Raw genomic sequence first — 13,624 nt, forward strand, 5'->3', positions numbered from 1 at the left:
CATAATGGTAAAACATTAAATAGTTTATAACTCCTCCCATTAATTATTTTATTTCTCATTAATAAAGCAAAAAACATTTTATCCTATACATTTCAAAATTTATCCTACATATATCTTACACTTACCGAAATTTACCCTACGCATATCTAAATTTATCCTACACATACTAAAATTTATCCTACACATATCGAAAATTGTCCTTCACCCTAAATTATTTTATATTGAACGAGTATATTTAAAAGTGAGTTGCAAGTTTTTAATTAGTTAGGCAATTAATTACAATTAGAAGTTTATCTAGATGCCCTTATTAATAACATTAAATACACATATTAAAAGAACTAAAATGGAGCATTTCTATTGGTTTAAAACTTATTCTTACAAGAATTTTCTTCTCATTTGAACCTTCCACTATATATATATATATATATATTCACATGCAACATAACTCATGTATGATAAATATACTCGTGCACCAATTACACATTTATTTAAGGTTTTGTTGCATCACATTCTACATATTGCTCATATAGGGTGTGCATCGGTCGGTCCCCCACAACCGAACGGTTAGACTAGAGGGTATGGAGAGCCCCATCCTCATGAGGATGGGCCGCCACGTAGGCGCCACATCACTATCCCATGGAGGATGGGCCTCCTTGCATTTTGAGGGCGGTGGAGGATGGGGCTACCCCACATTATTTTTATTGTTTAATTTATTTTATTTGTTTAACTTTTATTGTTTAATTTTTATTGTTTAACTTTTTTTTATTTGTTTAACTTTATAAAAACAATTCAAAATTTAAATAAAAATAAGACATAAAAGAAAATAATAAAATCCATTACATAACATAAATAAAAATTACATAACCTAAAAAAATACACTAACTAAAATTTATAAAAAAGACTAGATTTAAAAATTTATAACAATTACACTACTCGCTATCATCTTCGTCTTCGTCATCGTCCCCGCCGTTTGCGTTGTTCCATATATGTTCTACCAAATCCTGTTGAAGGGTTGCATGCGTGAAGTCGTTGGTTAGCGAGAACGAGTTTAAATCCTGTTGTGCCGGATCTACCGGGACAGTATTCCTGATAGATGCATTATCATCATACTCACAAATCGCCTGACCTTCGTCTTCAATAATCATGTTATGGAGCAAAATGCAAGCGTACATACAAAGGCGCAACCTCTTCGGTGTGAACGCACGTGCCGGTTGTTCAATGATGGCCTATTTTTTTGTAGAACACCCAAACAACGTTCGATGCCTTTTCTTGCAGCTTCTTGACGCTTGGCGAATTTTTTCCTTTTTTCGTCCTCGGGATATGGAATAGTCTTGACAATTGTAGAGTAAGACGGATATATTCAGTCAACAAGATAATACCCGCGTCTATACTCAACCCCAGAAACTGTAAAACTGGTGTCCGGACCGGTTCCATTAATGACATTGCTAAAGATCGCCGAATGGTATAGCACGTTGAGGTCGTTAAGTGAACCAGGGAGACCAAAGAAAGAATGGCAGATCCACAAATCTTGTGACGCCACGACCACAAGTATTAAGGTTGGATGACCCTGATCACCTCGCGTATATTGGCCTCGCCACGCATTCGGGCAGTTCTGCCACGCCCAATGTATACAGTCAATGCTACCGAGCATTCCCGGAAACCCGTGCCGTGCTTCATGAGCTTGGTACAACTGTTGAACATCATACGCGTTTGGTTTCCGCAAATATTTTTTGCTATCCAGTTTCACCACATTATGGCAAAACCGATACAAACATTCCCGCGTAATTCTTGCCGACATCTGTAAGTACTCGTCCAAAGCGTCGCCCACTGTCCCGTACGCCAGTTGGCGAATGGCCGCATTACACTTTTGTAAAGTGGTGAACCCTTCATAACCACAAGCATTGGGTCGTTGCGTGAAAAATGGGTCTACCCCGCCAAATCATCAGCAATCCGTGTGAATAACCGGCGACTCACTCGGAACCTACGTCTGAAAATCTCGGCATTGTAGAGGGGTGCATCTGAAAAATAATCATTCACCAATTTCTCGTGCGCTCCTGTCGTAAAAAATATATAAATACGAGGAAATAAGGAATAAGGATAATAAAATTTATTAATGATAAACCTTGGCGGTCTCTGTTAATCCGTATTCGTCTGGTAATAACGCTTTCAGACGAGACGTCTTCCTCTTCCTCCTCCATAAGGATCTGCGCCGCCCTTAGCACAGCGTTTGCGTAAAACATCTCCTCTTCCTCCTCTGAATACGAGGACCACCAAGAACTAGATGGCATTGTGGATGAAAAGATATATTTTTTTATAAAAGAATGGTATAAAAATGAGAGTGTGTTGGGTTGAAAATGGGGAGAAAACGATGAAAAATGGTATAAAATGAGTGTGTTTTAAAGAAAAGGGGGAATTTTTTTATTTAATAAAGTAGCCGTTGTAACGGCCATATTTTTGAAATGAGCCCCGTCGAGTCCGGCTTGTGGGAGACAGATGGGACGAGCCGATCCTATGGGGGGCGGTGTGGGGGACCGGCGCCGGGCCAGGCCGGGCCTAAGCTGGCCCCCATACTCTTTAGTCTTATGGGGAACTTAATTGGTTTGGTTAAAATATTACAGGCTAGGGTGTAAGGGGAGTAGTCCCCTCTTTATGGGACAGCCCTATTGTAACACCTCGTGTTTCGGAAGTCAAAGTCAAAGTCAAAGTCAAGATTGAAGTCAAAGGAAGAAAAGATTGCTTGTACATGTTTATTTATGTTATGTGTGGTAATCAATCGAATCGCAATCGAACTCAATCGCAAAACGAATACGAAATAAGGATGATTGTATGTTGATATAGTATGATAACTAGTGGAGAAGAGATAGCGCGAGATATGAGTAGTTGGGATTAAAAGTAATTTGACTAGGAAACTCCATCGCATCGCAACGCTCGCAATCGAAATCGAAACAACAAAACTCGTCGCACCAAACACTCGAACCAGGCGACCGATCGATCAGGCAACCAGCCAATCGACCTGCCGTCCGCTCGGACTGCCGTCCGATCGGACAGGCTATCCGATCGAGTTGCCTGGCCGATCGACCACCCCTTTCCTCTTTTGGAACTCTATAAATACCTCCTGTCTCTTTCATTCTTTCCACTTTTGGAAACTCTCTGACCGAACAGCTCGTGCTCCTTACTTTTTCTCCGATTTCTCTCAAATCCGGTAAGATCTCGTCCTAAATCTTGTACTTTCTTGATCTACACGCACTCCTACACCTTTCTATCTTTTGAATCTTAACTTTTAACCGAGAAATCATCAAGATTCAAGGTGTTCTAGGATGACATCATCATGTGTTCTTGAAGAACTTCATGTTTTGGCCTCAATCCACCAAGAACAACTTAGATCTAACCGATTTCCACACAAACAAACAAAGATCTTGCATAGATCTAAACACATTCATGGTGAAAAAGGATTGGAAGATGGTTTCTAACTTTCTTTCAACTCTTTTACACTCAATGCACTTAAAACCGATAGAACCGGACCTTGTTCCAGTCTTCTACTCATTCTTAGTGTTGTGCTAGTTCAAGATCTGGATTCTACTCACGAGACCACCGATTTCGGGTTAACCAGAAACGGTTGTCTTGAACCGGTTGACTGGTCGAACTAGGGTGATTCCTGTTTGATCAGATCGCTTGGGTCAAGACAGGGTTCTGTTGGTTAACACGTTGTCACACCGTCTCGATAAAACGACAAACAATCAAAACAACCAAGTGTAAGACGAACAGGTTGACCAGGACGGAGTGTCGTCCGATCGGACTGCCGTCCGATCGAACAGCCAACCCAGTCGACTGGCCAGACCGAATGACTTGCACTTTGGGTCCCACACTTAAGCTATTCACCAACAATTGAAGTCTGATAGTTGAAACGAGTTGTTGTCCGATCGAACTACCATCCGATCAGGTTAACCGCCGAACGTGTGACCATTAGACTTCAACACTTAAACAATTTTCAACATGTCCAACGCACTAGGAATGCCACCCGATCGAACTGCTGTCCAATCGAGTGACATCCAGTTGTGAACTTGTTTTCACTAAAGTGCCCAACCGAACGGGTTGCCGGCCGATCGAACGACCGTCCGATCGACCGACCTGAAGGGTAGAGATACTTCTATGTTTTATAATGCTACAACAAAAACTTTAAAAGTCAAACCATCATACACAAACACATCCTTCCCAAAGGAAGAAACAATCCACTCGAACGGCCATCCGACCGGACAGCCGTCCGAACGGACTGTCACTCGCACGACCAGCTGTCCGATCGGACTACCATCCAATCGACCAGCTGTTCGACCCACCAACACTTGTTTCCATTTTATGCGTCACTTATCGTTATGCTATCGAACTATTCAGGCTAACCTTACTCTCAAGCGCTCCCTTCAATCCATCAACCGCTGTGAGTATACTCGATCCCTTTTTGCTTTACGCACTTTTGGGTGTTATATACGTTACTTATACGAAATCACATCGAACACACTACGCAATGCTTTTAACGCTAACCGATACCGCATGTTATACGTGACTTAATGAATGCTTGTTTGTTATGTTTACACATGGAATGCTGTCTACCTGCCTTAGCAACGATAGTACTATAGTTTGGACTCAGCACCCGTTCACACGGGGGTTGTTAAGGACAATTATTTGCATGGATTACAGTGGTGATCATGTATTACGAACTGCCTTAGGCAGTCAACCCGCAGTCATTGGTATCAATAGGTTCATGTCGATAACTAACGTGCTTCGTTTTACTCAGTGTACGTGCTGGTTATGCGTAAACCATTTCGAACTCTATATGCTATATCAAACTTGTATATTCGCCTTTACACTATGTGTATTGACTTTTATTTTAACGTATGTGACAGGTGCTTAAGGTGTCTATTTGCTTGGAAATCAAGGCTAGGAAAGAGTCTTAGTTACCAACAAATAGTTGTCTGTATTAATGAAACCTGAGTTGTCGAAACAGAACAATTTGCTTATATTTGTCTGTAATAATTTGTTTGCCTTTTAAGACATGGTTGGTATGTGACATGTTACTTTAAATTAATTGGTAATGATAATTGTTATGGAAACTTCTGGACAATCTGTTTCGCTCAGTGTCACGCCTCGATGTTTCCGCCATCGGTTGGGGTGTGACAGCTATTAATCATACTTGTCATATTAACTTCTCTCTTCACTCCTCATTTTATATTAAACTTAAGGGGTGCTCCCCTCTCCACTTCCCATTTCAAAAATACTCCCCAACGCTAAAAAAAAAGTGAAGGATTGCATGCGGTGAGTAGTCTCCTCTCACATATGTTTACCGCCCCACCGTGAATGGAGATGACGGTGACGGCGGTAATCGGTGAAGAGTCACCGCCCAACATCCCCACACACTCTTATGACCGTGTGACAACTTTTTTATTAATTTTCTAGCCGAACAATCATTTGTTTAGGCTTGTTATTTTATTTATTTATTTATTTACTTATTTATTTATTTGTGTGTTAACTTTTTAGTCTAGAGTTAGGCCAAACCTTTTGTAATAAGCAATGTTTTAGGCTAAAACATTAAGTATAGCTAAATGTCGCTTTTAGGTTATAGCTTGTGATTTATAATCTTAAGTTCATTAACACAAATTTACCTATCTTTGTTGTTGTGGAAGATGATGATTATACTAAGATAGGTGTTGCTTACAATGATCGATCATATAGTGAGATGATAATTAAGCATTGTTTTTTTTTTCTTTTATATTCCAAAGAGTTTAGTCACCATGGCATCAAATTGTGTAAGTGTAGGTAACAGATGACAACAATATGAATAAATGGTAAGAGTAGAGTAGGGGTTAATACTTCTCTTCTATGACATACATTTGAGTTCTTCAATATTTATAATTACTACAAATGATAAAATGTTACATGTCTATTTTGCCGAAGAAACATACAATTCAAATAAGATATCTTGTGTCTCGTCATAGCTCGAACCATGTCCGTAAACATGTTATCGTGTCATTCAACAACACAAGCCGATGTCTATTAGACAACACCATTTTGTTGTGACGTGTATGCTACGTTACAAAGTTCTACAAATGGCAAAAGAGGTAAAAAATAGAAGACTTTACATTTATTTAAGTAATGTTTTCTTGAATTCGTTAATCGCAACATCTTGGGTGCGTTCTCCTACTATCGCGCTGATTCAGCTGTCACAAAACAAAGTTACACTAAAACTCGACTCATGCCTTGATTCGCCTTAGGGCAAGGTACGCCAATAATCTATAACCGAAGAACATAATGAGCAAAACTCCTATGCATGAAGCAGTCGATATTTGACCTTCAATATCGTCTTCGATGAACTTACAGCTCGCGTGTCTATCACGATATTGAAAACAACCCAACAAATACCATATGTCTCGCCCTTGTCCATATTGGACACGGATTAGTAACTTGTAAGTGTAAAATGTTGTAGAGATGTATTTCATCCAAGCAATGAAAATGGGCACTTTATGCACATAATACCCCCCGGTTAGAACGAATGCGAGCATTGTCACGGTTACTACCGTAGATGCTTGCTTAGCATCCATTATAATAGCACCAACTGCGAACCCGAGCCCTTGGGAAACTAGAACATATGCTAACAAGATCAACAAGGTCAAGATGAAGGCACCAAGTTCAGGTTTTAGCCCACACATCCAATAGGTTATGGAGAGGAACATGGTTGGTAAAATGAGTTCCATGGGTGCGTCTCCGACTATTCTTGCCATGAAATACGAGGATAACGAGTACATCCCGGAAGCTTGTTCTTTTGTGAAGACTGCTCGGTCTTGAGGGAACGCGAACACTGCATTGAACGATGGAAACACGCCCCAAAAGATGGTAAAGAAAAATAGGAGACCGAGTCGATCTTGGATATCCCTAAAGTCTGAATGCCACCACATGAGACCAGCTAACAACGAGGCCGCGATTACTTGGAAGACACGAAGAGGGTTGAAGGTCTCGTGTTTTCGCTCCTTTAGGCTTCGTTGGATGAGAATGGTGAACTGATTGAACCACGTGTTGACTCCGTTCTCGCATTTAGTTCTGTACTCCTTCGGCGCTAGACTCTTTACAGGCGTAAGACCTTCCGAAGCTGAATCCGAGCACGCGTCCTTTACTTTTGACGCTAGCAAATCGTTGTAAGCCGATATCAAAGTCTGCTTTACGTTTGGCCTCTCTTTTTCAGTTACATTGTCTTGTTGCCACACGCCTATCAAATATTAAATCAAATTAAACAAAATCCGGTATAAACATCACTACTACACAAAACAGGCATCTGCGACCGCCTAAACGGTCGCAACCTGGTCAATATAGGCCTTTTATGACCAGTTTTTTGACGGTCGCGCTAAAGGCCTTTTGTGGTAAAGAAAAGGTGGTATAATGTTGGTGTTGTAAAGTAGAAATGCACTCGAATAGTCGCTAATGAGGCAAACGACCACCACCCACCATGAACCACTTTATTATCTCAAAAGAAATAAAGTGCTTCACTTTTAATAGTATTATTGACACTATGATCATAACATGTGATATTGCGATTGGACAAAAATAGGTTGTTTTTATGTAGCACTTATTTAGTTTCAAGGTTGAACAAAATCAATTAGACTTTACAAGTAAACAACATGTGATGTCTTTTTACTAAGAAGATTATTACATCGATAATAATAATACAAAGGGTACACGGGGCACCTTTGGTGACCCCATGCGGGGACTTCAAATGCCATGTGGGTACACCGCCACCATCCAAACTTTACCGTGCGGGGACTTCATAGCTCGGTGTGTGCTCACCGATTGAGAGAGAGGAGAGAGAGAGAGAGGGGGGGGGGGTGATTGGTTGTTAATGTGGGTCCACCCTTTTTCCACCAATCATATTTTTTCTTCTTTTTTTATAAAAAAATAATTGTGTGAGTAGAGTGATGCCAACGTTTGAGTGCTAAATGAGGACTTAAGAGGAGAGTTGACGTGGCGCGTGCTGATTGGGTGTGTGTAAGAAAGGTCACTTCCCCCTTAGAGGAGTGCCCCCCACACCCTAAGATCTAAAAAAAAGATTTTAACGTGTTTAGTATATTTAATTTAAATTTATTAGAGTTGGAATGAGCAGATTAGGCATGATTTAGTAGAGTTGTATCTTTCTGAGGACATGGTCCAAGACAGGACTTCGTGGAGGCGTAGGATTAGGGTTAAGAACTTCTAGGAGATATTGCAGTAAGGTCTTAGGTGTATTTTAAGGAGGTAGGGTTTTCTTACTCTTTAAGGGACTTTTCCAGTGATTGCCTTCTTGTGTTTATACCCAAATGATGTTGTATGCATGCTATTATACATGATTTACATTATATTGTGTCACTCGGATCAATTTCTTGATATGGGGGACTTCTTATTTCTATATTCTTTGACTTGGTGTGTTGGTTTGTTGTTCGTTTTCGAGCTGAGGGTCTCTCTGGAAGCAGCCTCTCTATCCCTGTGGATAGAGACAAGGTCTGTCTACATCCCACCCTCTCCAAACCCTATAAGTAGCTTTGTTATTTGTAGGATTTACTGGGTATGGTTGTTGTTGTAATTTAAATTTATTATTTTAATATACTAAATAAATATAACAGAAAATTATATAAACGTGGAATCTTTGAACTTTTTAAAATGGATAAAGGTACTGAAAAACATTATTCCCCACTACAAAATTATAGAAAAATAATAATTATTAATTACTTTATTAGTGACATGTCCTATTGTTATTGCTATAGTTCCTTTTGTGGAAAAGATGCCCTTTCCAAATCATGATAATGGCAAGTTAAATTGGCCTTTGTGACTGACAAGTATAGAATTTGATTTAGAGCATATTTCAATGTATGTATTTCAAACTTAACAATTAAAAACAAAAAGGTTAATGATATAATTATGTAAACGTGTATTTTGTTCGGGTTTTACGGCTACTTGTTAACCTGTTAGCCCGTTACGTACGATATTAAATCACACATGTTATAAAAGTTAAACCCTAATCACACATGAACAAAAACACATAATCACGCATGAACACAATAAGAAATCACGCATTAACATAATTACGCATGGGATAAACCTTAATCACGCATGTTATAAAAACAGTTATGTACGTTATAATTTTCTATCGTACGCATCGTACGTTAAGAAGTATTGTAATATTTTACGCTCACTATATACAGGATTATGAACCAAAATTATTGTTTAGAGCTTAGCTCAATTTCAATTTCTGTAATTTACAATATGTTGTTGGTTCGGTTTATAACTGATACTGATCTCATCTCTTAACATATTTAGACTATAAATCTTTTTTTTTTGAATGGCCAACTAATTCACTGGGTAAGCATCTTGGCATGCCTTCAATCGAGTAAATGCATCACCTCCATAACAGTTAGAGTTGGATGCATACCCGAGCAACCAGTTCTAGGGAGAACCAGCCTGCCCGAAGACCCACTGTGGTAAAACCAGGTTTAGCTTGGTTTCAAACGAACGACCTCTACAAAGGCGTAGTTCTAAACTTCATTACCATCATCAATGTATTTAGTAATAAGTTTCTTATGAATGGATAAACCTCAAACGATATTTCAGGCTGTAAATCTAAATCTTGACGACTTTGGGAACCAACAAACCGATATAAATAGATGCAAGTGAGTTTCCTTCAAGACCCATATCAACACGTGTCCCGTTATCATAATGCCACGTGGCAAGCTACGTGATCGTTCACACTAGCACCAAAAATAGAATTTTACAAACTATATAAAATTATTATAAGCAAATTTGTTGAAATATACAACTTGTAGTGCTTAAATTATTATTAAGTTCAAGTATCGACTTTTCACATTTTTAGATTATTTTATAAATAATAACGTAATATTCAATTTGAGATGGGAACATAAACTGTTTATGCAATATTTATTCACATATTTCATTATAACTATAATTATAATAATGATAAAACCATTGTATTACTTGACCACAGTATAAATAAATAAAAATATTACTATTATGATTTTTTTTTCTTAAATTAAATATATCTTAATCTTATTGGTCTAAAATTCTTAAAAATAACTAAAATGTTTTTCCACAACTAGTTCTTAACCTTATTGGTCTAAATTCTTAAAAATAACTAAAATGTTTTTCCACAACTAGTTCTTAAATTAAATATATATTAATCTTATTGGTCTAAATTCTAAAAAATAACAAAAATGTCTTTATCATATTCTTATTGGTCTAAATTCTTAAAAATAACTAAGTCTTTTCACAACTAGTTCTTAAATTAAATATATCTTAATCTTATTGGCCTAAATTGAAAAAAATAACTAAAATATCTTTCCACAACTAGTTTAGCATGTATTGTATTTTAATATCCATGGCTTGTGAATACCATAGGCTCACACTCATAAATAATAATTAAAGTGACATGTGATTTTTCAAACTTATTTTACTGGATATTTAACCAACCAAATATTATAGTTAAATGCCTCCACCACCGCCTTACCACTAATTAAATGTAAATAATTAGCAATCCATCTTTTACTGATTAAATTCGTTACAAAATATATTTTACAAAAAATAAAAATCCAACGTTAATAAACTCAACCCTTATAATAAATATTTACAAAATATCATGTGCATGTATCTACATCACAACCTTTTTTTTCATGGGCATATGGTTGGCAAGTTGATCCTCTGGACTATAGACTCATTATATTCTTCTCAATAATAAATATAAACATATAAATACAATATTTTGATATTATTTTTATTGATCGAGACATTTTAGGTATTAATTCTGACAATAATGGATCGGCCAGCTAAGTATATATAAGCATAATTACTCAAAAAATTTCAGATTTTAGATTTACAGATACTCGAATATTAATTTGATTTCTTACACAAAACGATAAAAAAAACTTAAGGAATATAAAAATACTCATAATTCTAAATGTTTTCACATGATACTTAATCCGATTTAGAATTTTTTTATTATTATTCTATAACATTAGATATGACACAATTAGACAGTCCGAATCGACTGCTTTTAACCGAAATCATGAGTTAAAACCATAACTACAATTTAAAACGACAAATTAAACCAACCGAAATCATGAGTTAAAACCATAATTACAATTTAAAAAACGACAAATTAAACCAGCCGGGTTAGATAGACCAATCAAAACGTTTTAACAACTTCAATGGATTAACCGTTTTTTATTCATTTAAAAAAAAGTTACTTTTTATTAACTTTTTAAAAATTTATAAAGGTGGTAATAATCTTATCATATACTTACATATATAATAAATGATAATATCATACACGTAAATACATATTAAGTGACCAACTTAAATGGGTTAATCCGTTTTTTATTTATTTAAAAAAAGTTACTTTTTATTAACTTTTTCAAAATTTATAAAGCTCTTAATAACATTATCATATTCTTACATATATATATATATATATATATATATATATATATATATATAAATAATAAATGATAATATCATACACGTAAATACATAATACACATTAAGTGAACGTATAGTTTACACGATCGGCTTCAAGCTCTAAACCATAAGATGAACAATTAAGCTATCAAGCTCTTAAAACCGAACTGTTAAACCAACTTATCCGACCGTATCCTAAATTACACCAGCTGGACCGACCAATTTGATTTGCTTTGGTTTTTAGTGGTCCAATCGGATATAATTATGATTAAAAAGTCATATTATTGACTTATTGAGTATACTCATCAAGTCATGAACATTAATTTTGATAGATACACTTTTGGCGTTACTAATCTAGTGGGCATTTCATTTCACTTGATAGCCACCAACGATTGTTTGAGGTTTGGACGACACAATAAATGTACTTGACTATACATACTTATTAAGTCAACAAACCTTTAATAAAAGTCAACAAAAATATAACTAGATGAAATAATAAAACGTACCATTTGCAAGATCAAGCAGGAAATCAGCAGGATTCATCGGAAAAGATGGCCGGAAATCCACCGACTCGAAATACGACATAGCTTTGGACCCTTTTCCGAAGTAAATGCACCTTCCTTCCGACAACACTAGCACTGTATCGAACGTTTGAAACACCCTGCTAGACGGTTGGTGCACTGACGTCACCACCGTCTTCCCTTTCTGGTGCGCCAACCCGCCCAGAGTGGACATCAGTTTGTGTGCCGCTGTGGAGTCCAAACCCGAAGTCGGTTCGTCTAAGATCAACAAGCTAGGGTTTACCAACATCTCGTGTCCGATGCTCACCCGCTTTCGTTCCCCGCCTGCAGTGACAGATCCAGAAATTTACTTCAGGAAATATAAATTACAACATTAAAAAGGTCAGCTAAACGTACTCTTTTTAAAATTTTACCGTACACCTCAGTAAAAATTATCAAACAAAGAGTTTTATTTTTTATTTTTCCGGTTTTCAATATAAAAAAGTTAAATATTAGTGATGTGGTAACTTTTAAAAAGTTATTTCAAGCGGTGGCTAAACGTACCCTTTTCTTAATTTTTACCGTACAAACACCCCCCCCCCCCAAACTTTCTTAACATTATTTGACAAGAAACAAGTAAAAAGAAAAAAAAAGAAAAAGGATGAGGTACGTTTAGCACAACTATAATATGACAGTCTATGTAGATCGGTCAATGCCCACCTGAAACTCCACGAATAAACGTATTCCCAATTATGGTATCCGCGCATTTACACAACCCCAACTCCGCAATAACCGAATCCGCCACCTCCATCTTCTCCCTCCTAGACAAACTCTTGGGTAACCGAAGAAGCGCGCAAAAGATCAACGTCTCCCGAACTGTAAGATGCGGGTACAAAACATCGTCTTGCGTTACAAATCCGGTTCGTTTAAGCACCGACTTGGTCATTTTCGCACCATTAGCAACCACTTTCCCACTAAAACACTGCTCCGGAAGCCGCCCAGCAAGCGCGTTAAGAAGCGTAGACTTCCCGCTTCCAGACGGGCCCAAAACCGCTAGAACCTCACCCGGGTTAACCATCCCGGTTATCCCAGTCAGGATAACCCGCTCGCGGATCGTGTTACGATCCGCATTTGAACCTCCTCCTTTGAACATGTGTTTAATAAGAAGACCATTGGTTTTGTTGTTGTCCGTTTTTACTTTGTAAGATATGTCTATGAATTGTAGGTGAATTGGGAATGAAGATTGGAGTTTTGGTGGATGATCATCAATGGGATGTTGTTGAGTCATGTTTTGTATTGTGTGGTGATAACCATAGTGGGAGAAGAAGAGTATTTATGGAGGATAATGGTGGATGTTGACAGTGGTTTCCTACGTCAAAAGATGGTGACACGTTGGGAATGAGGGTACGTGGCAGGTGTAGGTGAAGGGGGTGTTTAGGTTCAATGGTTTGTTCAGTTCTTCTTTTGGTATAAAAGTTAGCACCATTTGCCCTAAACCACCAATTATATATCTTCTCTTTTTGGGTTCTTTTTGTTTTTAGTTTTTAGGTTTTTGGTTTTAACATCTTGTTTTGATTGGTTGGTGGGTTAAAAGTTAAATTACTTGCATCCAATCTTATATTTACATTTGATATATGTTTGTATTT

At 37.3% G+C, this 13,624-nt stretch overlaps 2 protein-coding genes across 2 annotated transcripts; both read right to left on the bottom strand.

Moving 5' to 3' along the window:
- Positions 1-1,360: 1,360 nt before the first annotated feature.
- LOC118483964 lies at positions 1,361-2,288 on the bottom strand. The gene is made up of 3 exons (XM_035979784.1): positions 2,123-2,288; positions 1,986-2,054; positions 1,361-1,884 (listed from the first exon to the last, which is right to left on the bottom strand). The coding sequence occupies exons 1-3, from the start codon at positions 2,286-2,288 to the stop codon at positions 1,361-1,363; spliced, it is 759 nt and encodes a 252-aa protein (XP_035835677.1).
- A 3,609-nt stretch (positions 2,289-5,897) lies between these two features.
- Positions 5,898-13,404, bottom strand: LOC110889517 (ABC transporter G family member 25). The gene is made up of 3 exons (XM_022137065.2): positions 12,699-13,404; positions 11,985-12,323; positions 5,898-7,252 (listed from the first exon to the last, which is right to left on the bottom strand). Exons 1-3 carry the CDS (start codon positions 13,264-13,266, stop codon positions 6,243-6,245), a joined length of 1,917 nt encoding a protein of 638 aa, XP_021992757.1. The 5' UTR covers positions 13,267-13,404; the 3' UTR covers positions 5,898-6,242.
- Positions 13,405-13,624: the final 220 nt, after the last annotated feature.

The sequence above is a fragment of the Helianthus annuus genome, chromosome 11 (assembly GCF_002127325.2).
Source record: "Helianthus annuus cultivar XRQ/B chromosome 11, HanXRQr2.0-SUNRISE, whole genome shotgun sequence".
In the NCBI taxonomy this organism is placed as follows: Eukaryota; Viridiplantae; Streptophyta; class Magnoliopsida; order Asterales; family Asteraceae; genus Helianthus; species Helianthus annuus.

Excerpts from the sequence above, each read along its gene's own strand:
- LOC118483964 (XM_035979784.1), bottom strand. The coding sequence starts at position 2,288 with ATGCCATCTAGTTCTTGGTGGTCCTCGTATTCAGAGGAGGAAGAGGAG. Across the intron at positions 2,055-2,122 it reads GATTAACAGAGACCGCCAAG|GAGCGCACGAGAAATTGGTG; the intron begins GTTTATCATTAA and ends TTTTTACGACAG. Across the intron at positions 1,885-1,985 it reads CAATGCCGAGATTTTCAGAC|GGTTCACCACTTTACAAAAG; the intron begins GTAGGTTCCGAG and ends GTGGTTATGAAG.
- LOC110889517 (XM_022137065.2), bottom strand. The coding sequence starts at position 13,266 with ATGACTCAACAACATCCCATTGATGATCATCCACCAAAACTCCAATCT. Across the intron at positions 12,324-12,698 it reads GTTTATTCGTGGAGTTTCAG|GCGGGGAACGAAAGCGGGTG; the intron begins GTGGGCATTGAC and ends CTGTCACTGCAG. Across the intron at positions 7,253-11,984 it reads CCTGCTTGATCTTGCAAATG|GCGTGTGGCAACAAGACAAT; the intron begins GTACGTTTTATT and ends AATATTTGATAG.